Here is a 21,129-nt window from a genome sequence, read left to right as displayed (position 1 = left end):
TTTCTTATTCTCCTCAATAGTAATAACAACAACAATACTGATTTAATTCTTATCATTTTAAGTGGACACATTTGTTCAGCAGTTTGAAATCATTTGGACATGACACCATGGACCTGTTGAATTGGACATGTGGAATAAAACAAGCTACTATATATACATATATATAATGAATCTATCAGCTGAAGTCAAATACAAATGAAACAAGTAAACTCCAACTGTCCTCTGACATTTCAAAGATAAAGACAACATTTACTAACGAGAACATGTGTTGCAGCCATTAAATATTACACACCAGTGTACTTATGGAGTCATAAGAGTCTCATGAAAAAAGAATAAACCTGTGAAAGAAAAAGAAAATAAATATGGAACTATGACTGTATAGAGAATTTGTAAGATTTATAGAAATAAAAAGAGAATACAACTCTTTTTTTATAAAGTTTTATAAGAAAAGACAATATGCTGTATAGAGGAATAACTGACATTTTCATAGGCCTATCCTTATGAATTTCTCTATTTCTTTCCCTTCCGCTTTTGCTTTCTCAATCAAAAGTTAAAAAGAGATGGCATCATCTGTCGACCTTCTCTTGACAAAAGCTCACCCAAAGGTAAATGTGAGCTGGGCCAGAATTAGCCAGCATGTGTCTATGGTGGCCTTGTAGAAATCTTGAGAGGCAGAAGATGGAGACTCATAAGCACTTTCCGCACTGCCCATTCCAGGCAGGACTGCTGTACATTTGCTGTGCCTTGTCATTCTGTTTGGCACAAAGGTGGTATAAGGGGTTAAAGCTGGTGTGCGTCTGAGCCTGCAGTCGAGGTTGCCACTGAGGTGAATCAAAGCGGAGGGAGAGCCAGCACAGCAAAACATAGACACCAATGCCGTGTGTGAATCCGAATCCAGCACGCCATTTGAAAGCACAGCCTGATACACCACACTGCCTCTGTTTGGTTGGTATATGAATGAGCAACGGCGGCATGATGAAGGTGCCCCCGTCTTGAGACCATGCGGTATAATCTATGTTTAAAGGGCTAGTGTCTGTAGTTTGATCATTTAAATGCTAGTATCTTCTCTTAACTTTAGGTTGAGCAATGTCAAAAAGCTACTGGGATGCAACAAAAACAATAAGGGAAAAAACAATTAAAGAATAGAGGAAAATAAAGAATTTCACAAGAAACAGACTGGTGTATTTCTGGATAAATATATACACATAAAATCATCAGTTTATTAGTTACCTTAATGCTACAGCAGCCGTACAACAAGCTAAGTTCTTTTATTGATTTAGTTTTTTATTTAAGTATCGTCTTTTTATAAGGCTAATAATCTGTTTTCACTGTGGGGTTCAGGACAACTACATGTTGTTATTTTGAAATTAATGGCAGGAACTCTCAGCATGGGATCTAGTTGGGTTTGACACTCAGCCAGTAATTATCTCTTAGGTGCCTGTAATGCATTGTACTACACTCCCCTCTCCCAGCCAAAGCCCTGACAGACCTAATGTCCTCTTGTATTTCAGGGCTCAGGCCCTGCTGTGACAGTCACCAGTGTGGGTGTTTCCACTTTGTTTGAGAGATGATGAGCAGGTACAGAAAGCAATCTGCCTGTGATGCTGAGAGAGAAAAAAATAACGCTTCAAAGTGAAATGTCTGGTTTTAGTGTTTTTATTTTTATTGTGCTTGATGAATAAATATGGGTTTATATTTTCTTACACATCTTCACATCATTTGCATTTGGTGTAATTCATTGCAATTAAGCAGGATTGCAAGTTCCTCTGTGTTCAGACATTTTTTAACCCAAAGCTGAAATATTGCATGTGCAAAAGTGGCCAAATCACACCAGTTATCGCCCTTGCACATGTCTACACTAACAAATGAATGGATGGAATCATTAAAAAAGAGAGAAATAGAAAAAGGCCTACCACAAGATGGCAGCAAATCCTAAACTACCTAAGCCGAAGGGGCGCTTGGGTTTAGATGAGCTATTTAGCGAATGTTATACGGAGTCTTCAGTCTAAAATTATTCATTTCAGACTCTACGGATCCACATTCAACACATTGGGGGTCATTTATTGTGCAGTTTCTGTCATTTCACCGCAGATCCATGTTATATCCGACCAACTCCTACCAACTGTACCACACAATCTAAAACATAAACCCAACCTTATCAGGTCCTTATCGAAACAGCATGTGTTTGCGTTGATAAAGAAAACCCGTTACGTTACTACTGTTTATTTAAAGTGGATAACCAGAGGTCTTATGGAGGGCCACTGATTAACCAGGGCAGAGTTTTTAGTGGGGGTCTGTTAGAGTGCCGTAGATGAACAGAACTACTGAGGAAAGAATTTAAAGACTACTCAGTGCTAAATACTAGGGAGTTTACAGGTCGAGTGTAACTTAAAATATAATTACTTCACAACCATACTTAATGTGCTACATTGTTTTCTTTGAGAAATGAGACTTTGGTAATATCAAAACCCGGTTTTATGCCATTCCCATTTTCTCTCCCATTTTAGCAATTTAGGCTTAGGCCATGTGACTTCATGCAGTATGTTGCTATAGTTACTGTCTCAGTTAGGTTTTATCAAACTATGTTCAGATTTTTATTTTTATTTATTTTTTTAAACTAGTGTTCTTTAGGAGAAAAAAAAACACTACTTATAAGCAGTTAATTGAATATAAACACAGATACATGTTTTGAAAAAAATGAACACTCCGTTCTTGCTTCTCTGCTGACGTAGCTCGGTGCACACCTGTGTGGCTACGTCACTATTTTTTATCAATACTCTGTTTTCAACATAAATGGTTTTGCGTCAAGTGTTGGAAGCAACAGAGCAGAGCCGGCCCAAGGCATATGCCAACTATGCGGTTGCTTAGGGCCCCCATGCCACCAGGGGGCCCCGAGAGTAATTTTGAATTTAATTTTGATTACAACTTTATTTTTCTGTAAGATAATGTGAATGTCATTTGATTCTATTTTGTATTTGTATTTTGAACATTTTGCACACCATTGCACATATGAAAGAAATTAAACTATTTAACGTGTTTACTATAAATGCAGTCTCCAGCCTGCTGATGTTACTTTCAAATAGTTAAATTAATGAGCCATACTTATACATCACTCTTTATGTAGAAGTTAATTAAACCATATTTATGAATTTGCTATCCCTTTAAGGTTAAAAACAAGAATGACACCTGTATATTGTAAGAGGATTACAAATAATGCTAATGATTGTGGGTCCGTTACACACATAACAGTGTAGCCTATGGAATAATGAGGCATCTGGAGCTGAGGTGATGGTAGGGGGGCCCCAAATTAAATTCTGCTTAAGGCCCCATAAAGGCTTGGGCCGGCCCTGCAACAGAGTGATCGCAGTCAATTAAATATAAGATGGGAAATAAACGTTGCTGTCTTTATTATTTGTTTAATAGCGGGTCACATCCTTTCTGCTATCCTCCTGGGGCCGGCAGTGGGTGGTGTCAGGCATCCTCTGGCGGTTGGTGCGAGGAGGAGCTTGGCGGAGCAGATGTTGACCACGAACAAACGTGTTGTTGAAGCTAAAGTTGGTGGCATATCCTGGAAGCGACACACGTGTGTTCGCTTTCTTCCGCCGAGGAGGTGACACTTAACGAGGTAACTACATTTCATTCAGTTTCATTCACGGCTAAAATGATGTCAACAGGCGTTTAACTTGTGTTCTTAAGTTGTAAGTGAAGGAAACGTTTCCGCTGGAACTTCTGTTAGTCGCGGTTTGACCTGGAGGCTCTTACTAATGTTAGCATGATACACATCATGTATGACAATCACCAACTGCTAGCTTTAATAGCTTCATGGTAAACGTAAAGCTGCCTCACAGCGAGTTTAAGATGTCTGTCTGGACCGCTAGCAGTGTTGGCTACTGAATCAAAGTTAATGTGGGAAAAGCTGACTTAATTGATCCCCAGCCATCTTTTTGAATCTGCATCAACCCAGTGCTAACGAGGCTATCAGTCCGTCTTGAGCTAATCATTGGGTCCAGTGTCCACGTCGCAGACTCCATCCTCAGAGCTGTGTGACGGGTTCTGGGTTCGACCTCAGCCTGCCTCATGGAAGATGCGCCTCGCGTCCTTGTACATTTTCCTTAAATACTTTTAATCTATTCCTGCAGCAATCTTCGTTGCAGGCTTCATCGTGAATGATAGTTAATCTCTTCACAACAGGTTAAGAATGAATGTTGACTTGGACCTTTAACTTCCTCAAATGATTAGTTGCAAAAAGGCAGTTCTCATTTGATTTCAGAAGTTTTTCAGAAATTTCCTGCCTGTGTATTGAAGACTCAGTCCCGGTTACTGAGTGTGTTCAGCTCCTGGTATTTAAGTTTCTACCTTGTTCTGACACTATCCTGTTCTGTATTCATGCTTTGCTGGCAGCCTGAGTCACCAAACCTACATGTTTATCCGTAACATAAATGTTGTATACATATGTGCAGTGACAGTATGGACAATAGACTCAAAATGTTATGTTTTGCTTATAGTATAGTAGTATGTAACCAAAACATTTTTTCCCCTTTTCTGAGCTGTTTAAATGTGCCAGGGAGTCATGGAATATGCACAGATTCATATGAATATGTAATAGATGAAGTGTAGTAAAATAAACACCAGTATTTATACGTGTGTATGTGTGTGTGTGTGTGTGTGTATATATAGTACTTTTATTTCTTCTGTCATAGAAATTTAGGTGGAAAAACAATGGTTTTGCCTTAAGTTTCTCACCTTAAACTCATTGATAGTGCTTTGATGAGAGGGCCAACTCCTTGACTCGTTATCGGTGTACTTTACGCTGCGAGTTTGTGGAGGCACGATGCCATTTTTTGTGTTTACTGGTCACGTTAGCAATACCAAAATCGATGGACCTATAGGTGGTCAGATCTACGGTAATTTTAACTGATGTTTTTAAGAACTGAATCTTCTCTGCCACGGTTTTATTTTAAGCCTGTGAACGGTGTAACATTAGCTGCAGCAGCCTCACTGACCAAGGGATGCAGAACAGATGCTTGCATAATTTCATTGATATAATTGGGAACACATGGTGCCCGTCTGCCATTGACCAGTTGCTGCTAAGTTTTATTAGCGTGGGCCAAAGAATTGGAAGCTTTGCTGTATTTTTTTTTTTTAACATTTTTATTTATTAATTTTTTTTCTTTGACTAAAAATGCCAGTTTGACAGCACTGGACAGATTGAATCAAACTTTGATAAGATTTATCTGTGTTGGCCTAAATGTCACAATGAAAGATGCACTTCTAAAGTCTTAAAGTCTGCCCAATATTAATCGTTGGTTTTACCAAATGTTAAAGGATTGCATCCAACTGGGAAAATGACTCAGAATCTTATTTGATGAGTTACTAAAGCAGACAAACTGGAGTCTGTTTCCTTTAGGATATTTGTTGCACAGACTGACAGAAGATCGAATTGTTGCATGTACAGTAATTGGTTTATTTTCAAACCTGGAACAACTCTAAATGTGTTAACTAAGCTCTTACGGTCATCCTCGTATTGGGTTGTAATTCTAGGAGCTTGAATGAAGGCAGCTCATCTTTGTTTCTATGTTCTCGAAGGAGTTTTACCTCTCAAAATCTTCTCTGGTTCTAACTAGTTGTTTGGGAGTTTCAGGCTTAAAAGTTGATGTGGGTTGTTTATGTCATCGACACCTGGGGCCCGTTGCACAAAAGTAGGATAAGGGATTAAGCGGGGATATGTTGGCTATCCTGGATCAACTTATCCGTGATCCAGTTGCACAAAAGTAGGATAAGGGAAGTGGGATATGTTCAGACGTAAGTTACCATGGAGATTTATTCTGTGAAGCTAGCCTGCTCCAGACCAGGCTAAGTTCCAGGATCTATTTAATCTCATTCCTTATCTCAGTCAGCGGTCGCCACAATTGGAAACCAATATTTATTCCACTGCCTAGAACATATTGTTAAAACATTTAACTATACCACTATCATTATTGAAACATTTGTGATCATTAATTGAAATCATTTTAGATAACTGATGATTTTAGATGAACCACTAGATAATTTAGTTTCCCACTGACTACACATAAAGTACATCACCATATAAATATAAATACACATTAGAGAGTACCATGATGTTCCTTTATTGAACAAGGATGAATCAAAGCAAGTAAACCATCAGCTCCTTTCAAAACTGAAGTCACACAGTGCTCTACAAGACAAAAAGCACAGAATCACAGCATGCAGTTTGAGACAAACTGTTTGTAAAAATGGGCTATACAAATAAAATTGCCTTGCCTATACAGCACAAAAACCTAACAAAAATTCCTCTGCCATTGCAGGCCCAACTTAAATCAACATGCATATTAATTGAAATAATTTAACACATATTGGTCTCTGACCAGCCGACCACAGTCGCCATCCGGGAAGATGGCAGGACTGTCCCAGTCTATGAGAGCTGGCACTCTGGGGGCCCTCTCCTTTCTCAGGCAGGCCACATTGTGGAGGACAGCACAGGCCACAATGATATCACATGCCCTGTCTGGGCTGACTCTCAGGTGGTTCAGACACTGAAAGCGTGCCTTCAGTAGGCCAAATGTCATTTCTATCCGGGCCCTTGTTCTGGCATGGGCATGGTTGTATGCCAGTTGTGCCTCCAGAGGGTCTGCAAATGGAGTGAGCAGAAAAGGCTGGCAGGCATACCCTCTGTCACCCAGCAATACACCCAGGAATTCACCTGTGAATACAAAATGTTACCATCACAACCTCATAAGTAGTGACAGTCTTAACACAGCCATGATGTTAAAAGTGGTTATCAATAGAGGTTCTGTGGCTCACCTTGTGATAGGCGCCGATAGATCTCTGAGTTCCGAAAAACACTCGGGAGTCGTGGACCGAGCCGGGCCACTTTGCCACAACATTACTGATCAAATAGTCAGCATTGCAGACCATCTGAAATGATAAGATGTTAAACCAATTAATGCACATCACAGGCAATGTACAGTGTTCATTAATTAACTTTATCAAAAGTCATGTTCACCTGTACATTGATGCTGTGGAAGTTTTTCCTCTTCACAAAATTCCCCTCATGGCCACATGAGGGGGATTTTATTTTGATGTGTTTGCAGTCCACTGCACCAATGACATTGGGGAAACCTGTAATACGATACAATGAGTATCTTACTCTAAATGTTAACATTGTAATTGTAACTGTAATTTTTTTTTTTTAAATTCTTACCTGCAATCCTATAGAACTCCTCCTTGATGTCACAGAGTCTTCTATGCCCAGGGAAGGAGATGAAGATGCTTGCAAGTCCTTTAATTGCGTTTTTTTTTTCCACTGCTAAAACAGTACAGGCAATGTGTGGGCAGGCACATTCTTAATAAAAAAGTTGCTGCCATGTCCATTTTGGTTGCTTGCTTGCGCTTGACTCAGAGCGCGGATCTCGAAAACACATGAGAAGCTATACAGAATCATACGCGGCGGACAGCACAGCTTTATGCCAATTACGCACACAGGCTCCACACCTCCACACGCATCGCGTCTGCAATCATAACTCATCAGGGGAAATCACATTTTGCCAATATTTTAGAGACCCCCCAAATCATGTTTTTGGGGGGGTGAGTGTGTATTTGTGCACTACTTACGCATTCAGGCGGTCAGCAATGGTTTGCCACACTTGCTCCCTTTGTTTTTTAACTGTGGCAGTATTTCCTTTTTGTTTTATTTTCTCCGTCACCTCTTCATATGCTTCCATTAATAATTCTTGCTCCGCTGGGGAGAAATACGCCGCCCTTGTTGCCATGGTGAATCAGTGAATCTATGATCGATCATGGGGTCTATTTAAGAAAGCCGTGTGCAGCACTTATCCAGGATCGCTTTCACCTGGCTTGATGAATCCGTGTCTGCTCATCCTGGCTTGGCCTTTGTGCAACCAACTAAGCCTGGGCGCCCATGTTTTGGATTCCTTGAACCTGGCTAAGTAACTCATCCTGGATGTCTAAATCCTACTTTTGTGCAACGGGCCCCAGATTATGAAACCGCCTGGGGATGAGGGTTAAAGCTGTATTGTCTTTGGTAAGTCGCACGTGAGACCTGAAATAAGTTTTTCCAGTTTAACATGGATGCCTTTTTCGACTCCTTTTTTTTTTTTTTTAAACCACCTGTTTTCTCTGTCAAGCATGTGTATATTACTTTCCCAACAAGAGCGTGCTTTATCCTCGAGATGTGGTTGAACTACTGAGTCTTCTCCCGTGTTGACATATACAATCCCGCTCAGTTTGTGCGTTGGTCTTCTGTCCTTTCGGGGAAGCATTATCTCTCTGTGGGTGTTTTTGGGTTTGAACTGCACCAGAAAGTTTAGTTTAAAGAGAATATTTCTAAGTTTCCAAGACACCGCTGCTATGTATGGAAGTATGATATTTTTTCAGCTACTCCTCTTCTCTGTTTGAGCTGTTGCTTTTGAGATTTCTTACCTGACTCGACAAAAGTCCAGTTTGGTTATCCACAGGTTTGAAGTGCTTTGTTGATAAGCTATAAGCTTCCATTCTCCTCATTGTGCACAGAACAGATGAAAATGGCAGTTTGGTGCTCCATGAACATGTAGGAAGGCGAATGCAGAGCACTCCTACAAGGGAGTAACAGCAAGCCAGTGGTTCAGAAATGTGGACAAAAACGAGGTCGAAATCTGAATTCAAAAAGTAGATGCCCTCACTGAACACATCAGCTCGGTGGACACAATGGAGAATGCAAAGGAAGTCAAGCCACCTTTTTCTTCCACTGCTGTACACACTGAGGATTTAAAGAAAGACTTTAAAGGGGGAAAAAAAAGGGGGGGGGAAAAAAAAACCTATCACTTCCTGCCAACTTCTTTCTACTGAGTTCAGTGGGAAAGTCCTGCACCAGATAACTGTGCAGCAGTTGTGGGTACTAGTCGCCCTGTAAGGGCAGAACTCTCCAGTTGCCGAAAAACGGCTTTAGTTTAGTCTTGATCTGTCTGGTTGGCCGCTGTTCCTCCTAATTCAGACGGCACCAAACAGTGGTTGCTCAGGCCTGCACTGCGGCGTCCTCACAGATTTTAGCTGATGATGGCACGGTTGGTTAGAGTGGCGAGTTCTGTGATGCCAGCTCGACGCATGTTAAGCATGCATGAGGCGGGATCATTTAAACCTCTGTTACTACTTCCCTTGCTGGCTCAGAAACGCATCAACGGCAGATTGACTTTGACCCTCTTGTTCTGCCTTTGTACTCTCTCACATGAGTGCAACAAAGGCACATCAGTCCCGGCTTAAGAGGGCGTATGTGAAAGAGGCTGTAATCACATCCTCTTAGCAAATCTACTAGAATGTATGAAGCATTTCTCTGAGACTGTGTGTTCTTGTTTTTTTTCTTTCTTACAGACGGTTCCAGTGGAGAAGCACACCTTGGATTCAATGGCTGTTTAACACAGGAATAACCTCAGCCTCCCTGTGTCACCCTGCTCTTTCTTTTCTTCTGTCCGACCGTCTCTTTTCGGCCTGTCCACTTTTTAGTTTTAGTTGCTCTGTTCTTCCACCCAGCCTCAGTCTGTCTTCTTTATCATTCCCCAACATTTTCCCGTTGCCTCGTGTGCGTTGAGGCTGAAAGCTGTAAGCGCCTCAGAATGGTTGCCGATGTAGACTCAGCATCTCAGGGCAGTGGAGTGCGCCTGAAGCAGGAGATTTCACTCCTCCACGGGGTGTGCCTCATCGTGGGAAATATGATTGGTTCTGGCATCTTTGTCTCACCAAAGGTAAGATTTAGGAATTTATATGTCCTGGTCCACATTTCCTTCCAGTGAAGCCCAGACTGAGTCTCCCCTCTGATCCGTTCCTCTGCAGGGAGTTCTTTTTCACACAGGCTCTTTCGGCCTGTCTCTGATAGTGTGGGCCATCGGAGGGATATTTTCTGTGTTTGGAGCATTATGCTACGCTGAGCTCGGTACGACCATCCGTAAATCTGGAGCTTCCTACGCCTACATTCTGGAAGCTTTCGGAGGCTTCTTGGCTTTTATTCGGTATGTAACTTTTCACCGGTTGAGAATTACCTCAAACTTTTTATCACAGAAACTGCAGAAAGTAGTGAATCGAAACAGGAAGCACAGTCGTGTTACATTAGTAGACTGTGTCCTCTAATGTCAGTATGCTGTGTCAGTTACCATGTGATCTGATCCTGTGCTGAGATGAGATGTTACTGAGTTTGACAATCATTGCAGTTTAAGTAGAAATGTACCTGCTCTCAATGAAATGACATGAAATAAGGGATTTTCTTTCACTGTAGATTGTGGACGTCCCTGCTGATTGTAGAGCCAGCCTGTCAGGCAGTGATAGCCTTGACCTTCTCCAACTATATGGTCCAGCCCTTCTACCCCTCCTGTTCGGCCCCGTATTACGCCGTCCGCCTCTTGGCTGCTGTCATCATATGTAAAGCCTTCCTTCTTTCCTTCTAAACATGTTGGATGATTAAACCCAACTTACTATATATATATATATATATTTACACAAGTGCTAAAAAGGCACAGCTGAGCTGAGAGAGTGTGTCATGTAGAGCTGTATCACATAGTGTTTTTGTAATGGCATTTGTCATCACTGTGCTGTGGTGGCTGAGAGCTTTACATGCCAGAAGTGCAACCTTTCAGAACAGTATTTTAATATTTAAAGGATAAGACCGGTTTTTTGACATTGGGCCCTTGATTTCACATTACAACATGATGTTCTACTCACCCCTGCTTGTTTTTGAACATTTGGAGCTGTTCCGAAGATATTCGAGAGGCGTCTGGCTGCTCTCTTGAGATATTCGGCCATGAAACGGTTTCCTATGGGCAAGCTTATACAGGCACAAACTATGCTGTTTATAATTTATTAATTATTGTACACTAGCACTGATAACGTGGAGGTGCGTCGCTTACTTAAAAAAATCCGGGTTACTGTAATTTTGATTTTTTTGTCGTAAAGTGGGTGTTACTGACGTCCTCGTCGTGCTACTACCACAGACAGCCCACAGACCTGCTGCCTATTTATTCATTCGGCTAAAATTCAAAATTAGTAACCCGGATTTTTTTAAGTAAGCGACGCACCTCCACGTTATCAGTGCTAGTGTACAGTAATTAATAAATTATAAACAGCATAGTTTGTGCCTGTATAAGCTTGCCCATAGGAAACCGTTTCATGGCCGAATATCTCAAGAGAGCAGCCAGACGCCTCGCGAATATCTTCGGAACAGCTCCAAATGTTCAACAACAAGCAGTGGTGAGTAGAACATCATGTTATAATGTGAAATCAAGGGCCCAATGTAAAAAAAACGGTCTTATCCTTTAAATCTGATATTTAGTCCCGTTTAAAACCAGTGGAGATGTGCAATGTAAGAGCTTTGAGTTACAGTTTTTTTTTTTTTTTTTTTTTGGATGACAGCTAGTATGTAATTGTTGCTTTAAAGGGACACTATGTAATTTCTTCCCCCATCTAGTGGTGCAATTTTATTTTGCAAAGTTGAATGAATTTGCTCTCTAGCGCCTCACGTTTTCAAATGTGCGCTGCAACTTCTTGAACTACGGCAAGCGGAATGTGTCAAGATTCAAGAAGCTATAGCTTCAGACTCAAGGTCCATACAAACAAAAAGAAATCAAGACACACAGTACAAAGAATTACATAACACACATACAACAACACTATAAATACAGATGACAGATAACATGTCAGATAACATAACATCTCCTTTGGTGTGCAAGCAATGCAATTAGTCATATTCCGGGAGTTACCGGAAGTGACGTCGACGCAGCGTTAGCATTAGCCTGCGTTAGCAATAGGAGCATTAGCAGCGGTAAATAAACTCCCGGTAAACTTACAAACTTTCTAATGCCTCGTTTTGTGAGTTAAGAGCCTATGTGTACTACGGCAGAAGTTTGGTAACAATCAATGCATTATTAGTGGGATCATTTACAAGATAAAATCTATTTAGCTTTTTTTTTTTTTTTTTAAACTTTATTAGTAAATCAACAAAATAACAGTTTACAAATGTGAGCATAACGCCAAAAAGAAGATATCCAGGAATAATAATAAAAAGAAGAAGATGATGCACTTACAAAAAGAAAGCTAATGAACACAAAGACATATGTGCCAAGGAATAAAATCTATTTAGCATTAGCGGCTGTAAGCCATTTGGCGGAAATGACGTCGCAATGACGTCATTTCTGCTTGTAGGCCTGGTGGGGAAATCGCGATTCGAAGTGCTTTATGTCCCTCTCGGCACTTCGTCATTTTTCATAGACCGGAAGGACATGGCAGCCTCCATAGAGCTTACCTGCTCTATGTAGATACAGACAAGTTATTCTTCACTCAGGAGGATAAGTGAGATTTTTGACAGAGATCATTTTACACCAATGAGGACTAACTTATGAATGAATATGTTGATTTGAGCTAATAAATGACTTAATTTATTACATAGTGTCCCTTTAAGCTGTCATGAAAACCACAGGCTCATATATGGTGGTTCAGTTATTTCTGTTGCACTGGATCTGGGTTACTCAACTTCTGTGTTTATAGTGTACACTGTTCCTCAAACACTCAGCTGTCTGCAACTGATCCTCCTGGTTGCTCTGGAGGTAGACATGGATTAAAAACTTAAACCTTCTCTTGTATAAAATGTTATCTGTAGTTACTGTGAGCTGCATTACTAGAAAGTATAAAGCTGCGCATGCAACGTTCAAACAGAGTGTGGTAAGCTTTGGGGATCAAACCATAGCTGCTTAATTCAATGTTTGCGCCTCACTTAAAGGGATACGTGCATGAATGCACTTTAGACCCGTTGATCTCTTAATTTGACCTTAAAGCTTCTCTTCTTTGTAAACGGAACAATGCGTGACGTGACACTAAATGAATGGACACAAGAGTAAAAGCAAAGCAATTACAGATCTTCAGACTGAAACCGGTTGGATTTGTTGGGACAGTCGAGCATTTGTAAGAATAGTGTGACTGAGCAGGGTGTCTATAGATCTGCAGGGAAATCTTAGTTTGTGCTCTTGCTTCTTAGCCTGGCTCTCACGCAGACCCTTCGTGCTTCGTGCATCTTCGTTACACTTCGTGAGCTCGCACGAGGGTCTGGGCGCGCCTTGTTGAGCCCGAAGTCTTCGGTTACCCCATAAACGGGCCCGCCTCTATGCCTAGATCCAATCACAATCGTGGGGCGGGGTGTTAACAGGTATGACGTGGCATCCGGCGCAACAACGAACACAGTCAAACACAGTACGACAACAACAATGGCGGCACGGATGCAAGAGCATGGACTCAGCTTCGATTCGGCGGTTTCGACGGTGTTATCTAAACTACCACATATCAATTCTTTAAAAGAGGAGCATTTACCGCCATTGCCGGACGATTAGCTGCTGCTAGCTCCTGCTGTTGTGTTTTGTTTATTTTCCACCACAGACCGAGAGACTGGTCGCGCTCCAACGCGTCACGTCCGCTTTCGATATGATTGGTCGAAGTAGTACGTGACACACACATTGAATTCTCCAATCAGGTTCGAGAGGTTTTTGAATACAACCCCCGCCTACTCACAGCAGAGAACAGCTAGGCAACCGACAAAATTCCAGATGGATGAGAAACATCCATCTGCGTGAGAACCAGGTTACTTGCTTCTACCATGTTTTGCTAAATGTCTTTAGCGCAAACCGTGTCACCATTTAAGATTCTCATTAAATATGCAGATCCTTATTTGGTTGAATTGAGTGAAGTCACACACTTTTGACCTTTTGTTGGTCAGCGTTTCTTTTTTGGGATTTATTTATTTTTTATTCCGTAGAAGTTGACGTTTAACTGCTGTTTTCCTCTTTCTGTTGATCAGGTCTGCTGACTTCTGTTAACTGTATGAAAGTGAAATGGGGTGCAATTCTTCAGGTCATCTCCACTGTAGCAAAGGTCCTCGCTCTCATCGTCATCATCATCACTGGCCTGGTTAAGCTGGGACAAGGTACAGTGGCCTTACTCTCATACCACTTTTCTGTCTGAGCTCAGATCTGAAGGGGTGAGGTACGTCTGCATTGTGAGGGCTTAAAACTGGAATGCTGCTATTAGTTACTGATTAGCCTGTTAGCAATATGTGCTGAACCGATAGCTCAAAGCTTGGCTTTTGTATGATGTGGTAATTATTAGCATTTATGCGTCTTGAAAGCACATTTTTTATTTGTCTTACATTTGTATGATTCCTCTCATTACATCGTGACAGTAAACAAAACCAACAGGTGCCGAGAAGGTACATTTGACCAGCAGGTACCTTCTCCAACTGTATTTATTTGAACAATCATTATCAGAATTGAGTAAGAAAGGCATCAAACGTATTAAAAAACATTCCACTCAGTTGAGTTTTAAGACCTGCTGCGCCTGTAGATTTTTATCTGGGCGAATAACCTGAAATATTTTATATATTCTAAACTCTGGCTGAGATGGTGCAAGCCATAATATTAATGCATCAACGCTGTGCCTGAATAGGTTATGACCAGAACTTTGAGAACTCATTCAAAGGCTCCAAGCTGGATCCTGGCGATATGGCCTTAGCCCTCTACGCAGCGCTCTACTCCTATTCTGGCTGGGACACACTCAACTTCATCACAGAGGAGATCAAGAACCCAGAGAGGTACAAAGTTGGATTTATTCATTTAGTTTTTTTCATACCTTCATACATTGCTTTACATCACCACATGTAACTGTACTTTATTTGCCATAAATCTAACACTGCATAAATCTTTCACGTAACAGAACTGTGAACCGCTTTTCTAATTTCCCTTTGTAGGAATCTGCCCTTGTCCATCGCTATTTCCATGCCCATTGTCACAGTGATCTACATTTTGACCAACGTAGCTTACTACGTTGTCATGGACGCAGACACGGTGCTCAGCAGTGACGCTGTTGCCGTGGTGAGTGTCTGAAGTCGGTCGACTCTGTGTGCTGTTCACGGCCATTGGAAAAAATAAAAATCTTTATACTTTCTAAGCGGTAACGCATCCAACTGTCTGAGCATCACGTGCACACTAATGCCTGCGCATCAGTTATCTTATCATCTTAATTGACCCCATCTGCTGAGCTTCACAAGTGAGCAGGTTTGTTTCTGTCCTTCCTGTCTTGTGCTGTCATCCCTTTTAGTCTGGCACTGGCATCTCACATCTGGCTTTGGTGCTCCCTTTTAGTCGTCAGTGACTGTAGAAGTCGAGAGGGCAGGAACCTCATTTAGCTAAAGAAATTAGCGCTCCACACAGGAACAGGGGATGTTCGTGATGCGATTAGAGCATCGCTAGAGGAGAAGTTATACTTGTACTTGTTGTAATACCATTTTAGTAAACGATTGTAGGTAGTACCATGCAACTGATACATTTTTGGCTATTTACATCGGATAAGGTTGAAGCAAGCCGAGCCAATATTATATGGGGATGTGAACACTGCTGATTGATCCTTGTTTACATGATGGTATTAATCAGGTAGTCGGATTTGCTGAAATATTTTTTAATTATAGCCGTATCTGGACATATTGACACAGAGCCTGCACATCGTTACTGAATCTTGCCATCAAATGTGAATTATTCTCCTCAGACATTTGCAGATGAGGTGTTGGGCTGGGGTCGATGGCTGATCCCCATTTCTGTGGCCATTTCCTGTTATGGCGGCCTCAACTCCTCCATCATTGCTGCCTCAAGGTCGGTAGTGACGTTTTAACCTTTTCATCATTGACATCATGCTTCGATAACATGAGAAACTTAGTGTTCTTTCTTTTCCCGCTTTGCAAAATTTTTCCCCTGCAGGTTGTTTTTTGTTGGCTCCAGAGAAGGTCACTTACCCAACGTCCTGTGCATGATCCACATTAAGCGCTACACACCAATCCCTGCACTCATTTTCAATGTTGGTATTTTACTTTCTATTTTAGGATTTTTCTTCTAAATGAAACCGTGAGGATGTTTTAGTTGCAGCCGGATTCCCTCGGCTTGCCAAACTTGTTATCATACGATTGTTTGTGGTCTTCTTCCAGGGTGCCATGTCTCTGTTTTACCTGTCTGTACCTGATGTCTTCCGGTTAATCAACTACTTCAGTTTCAATTATTGGTTGTTCATCGGCCTGTCAATAGCCAGCCAGGTTTACCTTCGCTTTAAAAAACCAGACATGCACCGACCCGTTAAGGTAACACCACTGTTGCAACATGTGTGTCAAATTGTCTGTCTTCTTCTTTTTTTTTTTTCTTTGTTAGTTTATATATCGTTATAATCCATATTTGATTCAAATGCCTTTAAGTAGGAGTTGATCCAATATGCATTGTGTTTAAAAGGAAAAAATACTAAACCTTTTGAGGTTTTAGTTACTGAAAAACGTCAGGGTGTTGTTTTGTGCTCATCTTGCTAGAAGATACCAAGTAAACATGACATGCGTATGACATAATATTTGTCTTTGTGGCGCCGTTTCATAATCTCTTTGCTTTGTGTAGTGAGGGAAAACTAAGAGCAATGCTGCACTTCATCCTGTAAGAAGTGTGTCCTTTTGTCGCTAAAGTAGCCGTCTTTATGTTTGTGCACTCAGCAGCTGCTGCACTGTTGGCCTGACAACCATCAGCACCAGCTTTAATTATGAGCCTTGGCACTGTTTAAAAGCCCCTCATGTTTTGATTCTGACAACTCGTTTATTTAATTTTTGGAAGCAACTATAAACGGGACTGCAGTGCTTTACTGGCTGAGGAATTTAAGGCCGATTAGAGCTACAATAGAAAAATCAGAAGCATTTTATTATCCGTTGGTTGTATTTGTTAATATCGTTGCTTTAATCATTTCCATTTATTTTCGCCCCCTCTCTCCCTCCCTTCATCCCTCTGCTACTTTACTGTCGTCTCTCTCTGCTCCCTGCAGCTGTCTTTGTTCTTCCCAATTGTTTATTGCTTATGCAGCATATTCCTGGTGGTGGTGCCCCTCTACAGCGACACCATCAACTCTCTCGTTGGGATCGCTGTGGCGCTCTCTGGAGCACCAATCTACTACATCTGCATCCACCTGCCACCCAGCTCTAGACCAGCCTTCCTTGGGAAAATGTTGGGTAAGAGAGAGAAAGCAAATGTCTTATGGACATTTGCTTTCAGTGGATTTGTCAGTACCGACTCATTGGAGTTTAGTGATTCAGCCTTTACCTGGTATTTGCAGTGGAAGAGGAAGCACATGAAAACATGTTTCTTAAAAGTATTAAATCGACGCTGTAATAATGCTGTCAAAGGAAAAGTCTGGGATTCATTTTTCCTCCTAATTTTTACATCCTTTTGCATTATTATTGGTGACGTATTGGTAACGGTGGCAGTGTCATTTCCTCGGCATGAACAAACATGCCGTCACAGGTCCGAACTAAGCTGACATCATACTGTCCCCGTGTACGAATCTGCAGAAAATGGGCTGTGAATGTCCTGGATTTTGTCTTTTAAGTGTCCCTGTAACCAGTGAACACAAGTGGTCCTGCTATGTACAACATTTTCACTTGTGTTTTGTTTGGCTATCTTTGTAAGTAGCTTGTTTTTCATTTCAAACCAGCCAGCACAGGCACAAGTAAAGATGCCTTGAGTTTAGAGCTTGGAGTTTAGAGCTTGCAAGGGATTAAGATTAGCGCTTCAAAGTTCACTTTACTGTAAAGCCCATACAGTTTAGGGTCTCACACTGCCTGCTTTTATGTGTAACTGTAAAACCCATGCAGCTGAGGAACATGCGCCTCTAATGCTTTAAAACATGCACTAAGTGGTTTAATCACAATCCTCTTGGCTTACTGTTCTGAAACGTAACACCAACATTTCTTTAAAAGCATAAATTTGCTTTTCTGTTTCCAAGTGCAACCCTTCATTTTTCCATGTGTCCTTCCTGTCTCTGCAGATCAGATCTCTCTGTTTACCCAAAAACTGTGCGTGTGCTGCGTGGCCTCTCCGGATATTGATCTGGACAACATAGACCCAGAAAAGATGGAATGATACACTGACAAAGCACTCGAAGGGAAGCGCTGTATGGAGTATGAATGAACAGAAGAAGGAAACCGAGCTGCGCACCACCAGGATTTGGATGAGTTTTGCTCAAAATGAATAAAAAGAAGGATGGGAGAAACTGGCAAGAGGAGTAAAACCCATGTCTTTCTCTCCTCGCACATGTAACGCGAGTAAAGAAGCAGGATTGTTCACACGATGATGCGCGGCGCTGTGTCCTTGGTACAGTGCATGTGGCCATTTACAGCTCTTGAGTGTTTTTTAATTTACAGCTTAAACACCGTCTGGAGGGGAATGGCTGCAACAAAGTGAGCACAGAAATGTTTGAAACTTGCTGGCACACCTCAAAGAACCGAACACCTTTTGCACATCTTTTATTTCCTGTTGTGTGCGTTTTATAGAGAGCTTTATTCTACTCCGTTACCAAACTAAAGGACCAAAAGAACTGTGTTTTTTTTAGGTTTTTTTTATTTTTATATTAGCTTTGAAGAAGAGATCCTCAACAAAATTGCTGTTATTTATTGCAGTTGTTTTCCTCTCCCCAAAAGGATGTAGTCGCCTCGTTTTTTAATGGGAGAGAGATTAGTCCTGCTGTAACTGATTTGCATCCCGCCCTCTTTTCTTCTTCCAGCCAAACTATTAGATTGCATCCTTGGAGCTAAATTTGATTTCTCACGCTTCCTAACGACAGCTAATCTTAACATCCATCAACTAGCTTGAAGATTTCCCCGTGTCATTAAAGTCTCTCGGCATATTTTTGCTTAGGTTGCGCCTGTTATTTGTTTCCTTGCCGTCTCGTCTTCCTTGTGCAAACACCACGGAGGCGGGATCATTTCAGGTTTAGGGATATTTACCTATGAAAGACTTGACAGGACCACATTTTTGTTCAGCATGTTTTCTCCTTTAGAAACAGACCTCAGGATGAACCACGCTGATGTGCACGCACACTGTTGCTAATCCCACCCCACACACCTTTCTGTAAAGATTGTATCACAGATGGAGAATTGAACCTTCTGCTGCCTTTTTTTTAATGCGTCTCCGGTTCGCACCATTCCTTCACAGTTCAGCAGCACCCAACTCATAGTTTGACCATCTCTCTGCTCACTGTAGTGAGCTTGTAGCAAAGTGCATCTGCTTCCTAATGAGGAAATTCCAGCTGTGATGTTAGCCCTCATGAACTGTATGTGCCTTCTGTGAGTGTGGTCAAAGGTCCTGCCAATTTTGATATTGTGAACCTCGTGTTTGTGACGACCATCCTGAGCACAATCATGCTGTAGTGTTTGCCAAACGCTCTTTTGATAGTTTCTGTAAGTTTTGTCTTCACCAGGCAGCAGTCGCAGTTTGTCGACAGCCACAAGTAATCCGGCTTCAAGTTTAAAAAATAAATAAATAAATAAATCCTGTTTTTGTGTACGAGCACTTCCACAGCGCAAGCTGAAGCAGAAGCACACATACTGTATGTTTTACCGCAAGTGCTCATCTGCATTCTTCGGACAAATCATTTAAACCAAACTAGTTAACTTTGTGCTGTTTAAAGTTAAAAAAAAAAAGAACTATTAGCATTTCCACATTTTGTCTTATCAGCTATTACTTAAAAACACAGGGAATGAACGTTGCAATATATCGTATCCGTTATTTTATTAGGTACCAAATGTTTGAAAAAGTGGTCTATAAAGTGCTTGAAATGTCGACTTATTTATTGTATTTTGGATATGGACGAACGAAAAGCTGTTCAGTGGTGGAGTTCTTGTTTGCCCAGAGGCAGGTGTGTGTTGTGTTTTTATCCAAATAAAGTCAAATACACAATGTGCATGGTTCTCCTCAGTGATTCTGTTCTTTTCCACTGCTTTACTTTGGACCGTGAAGACACAGATTTCAGGCGTAGTGGACAGCCTCCGGCCACTAGAGGTCATGAGTTCATCACAGGCCTTCCTGGTGTAAAGATGTAAAGATGCAGCTGTTCTGTGCAAGCGATGGTTTACTTTTCTGGATGGAAATCCCAATTCCTGCAGCCTGTTTCTTTCATGTCAGTCACACACATTGACTCGTGTTTCTGCCCATAAAATCTTTCGTTTGCTTGGTAGTACAGTACATTATGTTTCCAACACAGTCCTAATGCTTTGACGACTTCCTTGGTCGACCTGTATGTGCCAGTCACAGCATCCGGGGAGCATGGTGGTATGGTGCCTTGCTCAACGGCGCCGTGGCAAGGTGCCACACCTCCAGCTGTCAGTGCACCAAACTTTGAGCAGTGAGAGTGGGAATCAAACAGCCAACCTTTCGATTATTGGACGACCCACTCTTAACCACTAAGCCACTGACACCCGTAATTGTCCACTAATTCAAAGGTTGCCGGTTAGGGGCTCTGACAAACACTATAAACTGTCTGTGTCTCAGCATCTTCATTTGTCAGTCTACATTTTGCAGCCTCCTCAGGTAACTGGATGAGCTGTACCTCCAACCACCTTGCCTCCCAGGAGGCTCAGAGGTGTACCGTTTCACTGGGGTGTGCACTCTGCACTTCAGATGCTGCCTGTCGATAGGTTTCCGTGGCAGAGGCCTGACTGTGTTCCTCCTCAGAATCGAGGGAGTTGGGTTCCACTGACTCATGCATAAAAGATAAAGCAGTGGAGGGGAAATGTAGCTGAGCACCGCAACAGCACCTGTACCTGCTCCGTCCCACAGAGTGGAGAACAGACTGCAGCTGAGATGTGTTATTAGTTTTAAGGGCTCCAGGCTGGTGAGGTGGTATTTGCCACAGCTGATGGTTTGGAGGGAGCATCTGTCCTGAGGATGGGCAGAAGAAATAGGGTGCTTTTTTCTGGTGGGTGAGTAGCTATTACACACTGGCAGACGCTTGGCAACATGGAGCTTCCTCGACGCCTGAACTGGATACGAAACCGACCCTGGAGGCCTCATGTTCGCCGCAGGAAGTTCAAACGTAAGTGGACTGAATGAAGAGTTTAATGGATGTTTAGATTTATATTTTTTGTTATATGTGAAAACCACACGTTTTAGTGTGGCTTCTTTCTCATTTCTTTGCTCCTTTGTCTGACTTTTAATTGTCTAAATGCTGCTGTGAACCCGAGAAGCTCCCAGGGGAGTCATCACTGTCTTGTCAAGTGTTGTGTCTGTAGAGTGTGCA

General features: G+C 41.8%; 1 protein-coding gene across 1 annotated transcript; it reads left to right on the top strand.

Moving 5' to 3' along the window:
• The first annotated feature begins 3,485 nt into the window (after nt 1–3,485).
• LOC142367418 (Y+L amino acid transporter 2) lies at nt 3,486–19,794 on the top strand. Its single transcript, XM_075449390.1, has 12 exons — nt 3,486–3,625; nt 9,385–9,755; nt 9,844–10,019; nt 10,283–10,425; nt 13,844–13,969; nt 14,488–14,632; nt 14,789–14,912; nt 15,583–15,686; nt 15,792–15,888; nt 16,016–16,165; nt 16,882–17,065; nt 17,881–19,794. Exons 2-12 carry the CDS (start codon nt 9,627–9,629, stop codon nt 17,973–17,975), a joined length of 1,473 nt encoding a protein of 490 aa, XP_075305505.1. The 5' UTR covers nt 3,486–3,625; nt 9,385–9,626; the 3' UTR covers nt 17,976–19,794.
• The last annotated feature ends 1,335 nt before the right edge of the window (nt 19,795–21,129 follow it).

This window comes from Odontesthes bonariensis, chromosome 18, assembly GCF_027942865.1.
Source record: "Odontesthes bonariensis isolate fOdoBon6 chromosome 18, fOdoBon6.hap1, whole genome shotgun sequence".
Taxonomy (NCBI): Eukaryota; Metazoa; Chordata; class Actinopteri; order Atheriniformes; family Atherinopsidae; genus Odontesthes; species Odontesthes bonariensis.
This window is presented reverse-complemented; position numbering and strand designations above follow the sequence as displayed.

What these genes read in the sequence shown, in the direction of transcription:
- LOC142367418 (XM_075449390.1), top strand. Translation starts at nt 9,627, where the DNA reads ATGGTTGCCGATGTAGACTCAGCATCTCAGGGCAGTGGAGTGCGCCTG. An exon ending in GAGATCAAGAACCCAGAGAG is followed by an intron (nt 14,633 to 14,788) that starts GTACAAAGTTGG and finishes TTCCCTTTGTAG; the next exon opens with GAATCTGCCCTTGTCCATCG. An exon ending in TCCCTGCACTCATTTTCAAT is followed by an intron (nt 15,889 to 16,015) that starts GTTGGTATTTTA and finishes GTCTTCTTCCAG; the next exon opens with GGTGCCATGTCTCTGTTTTA.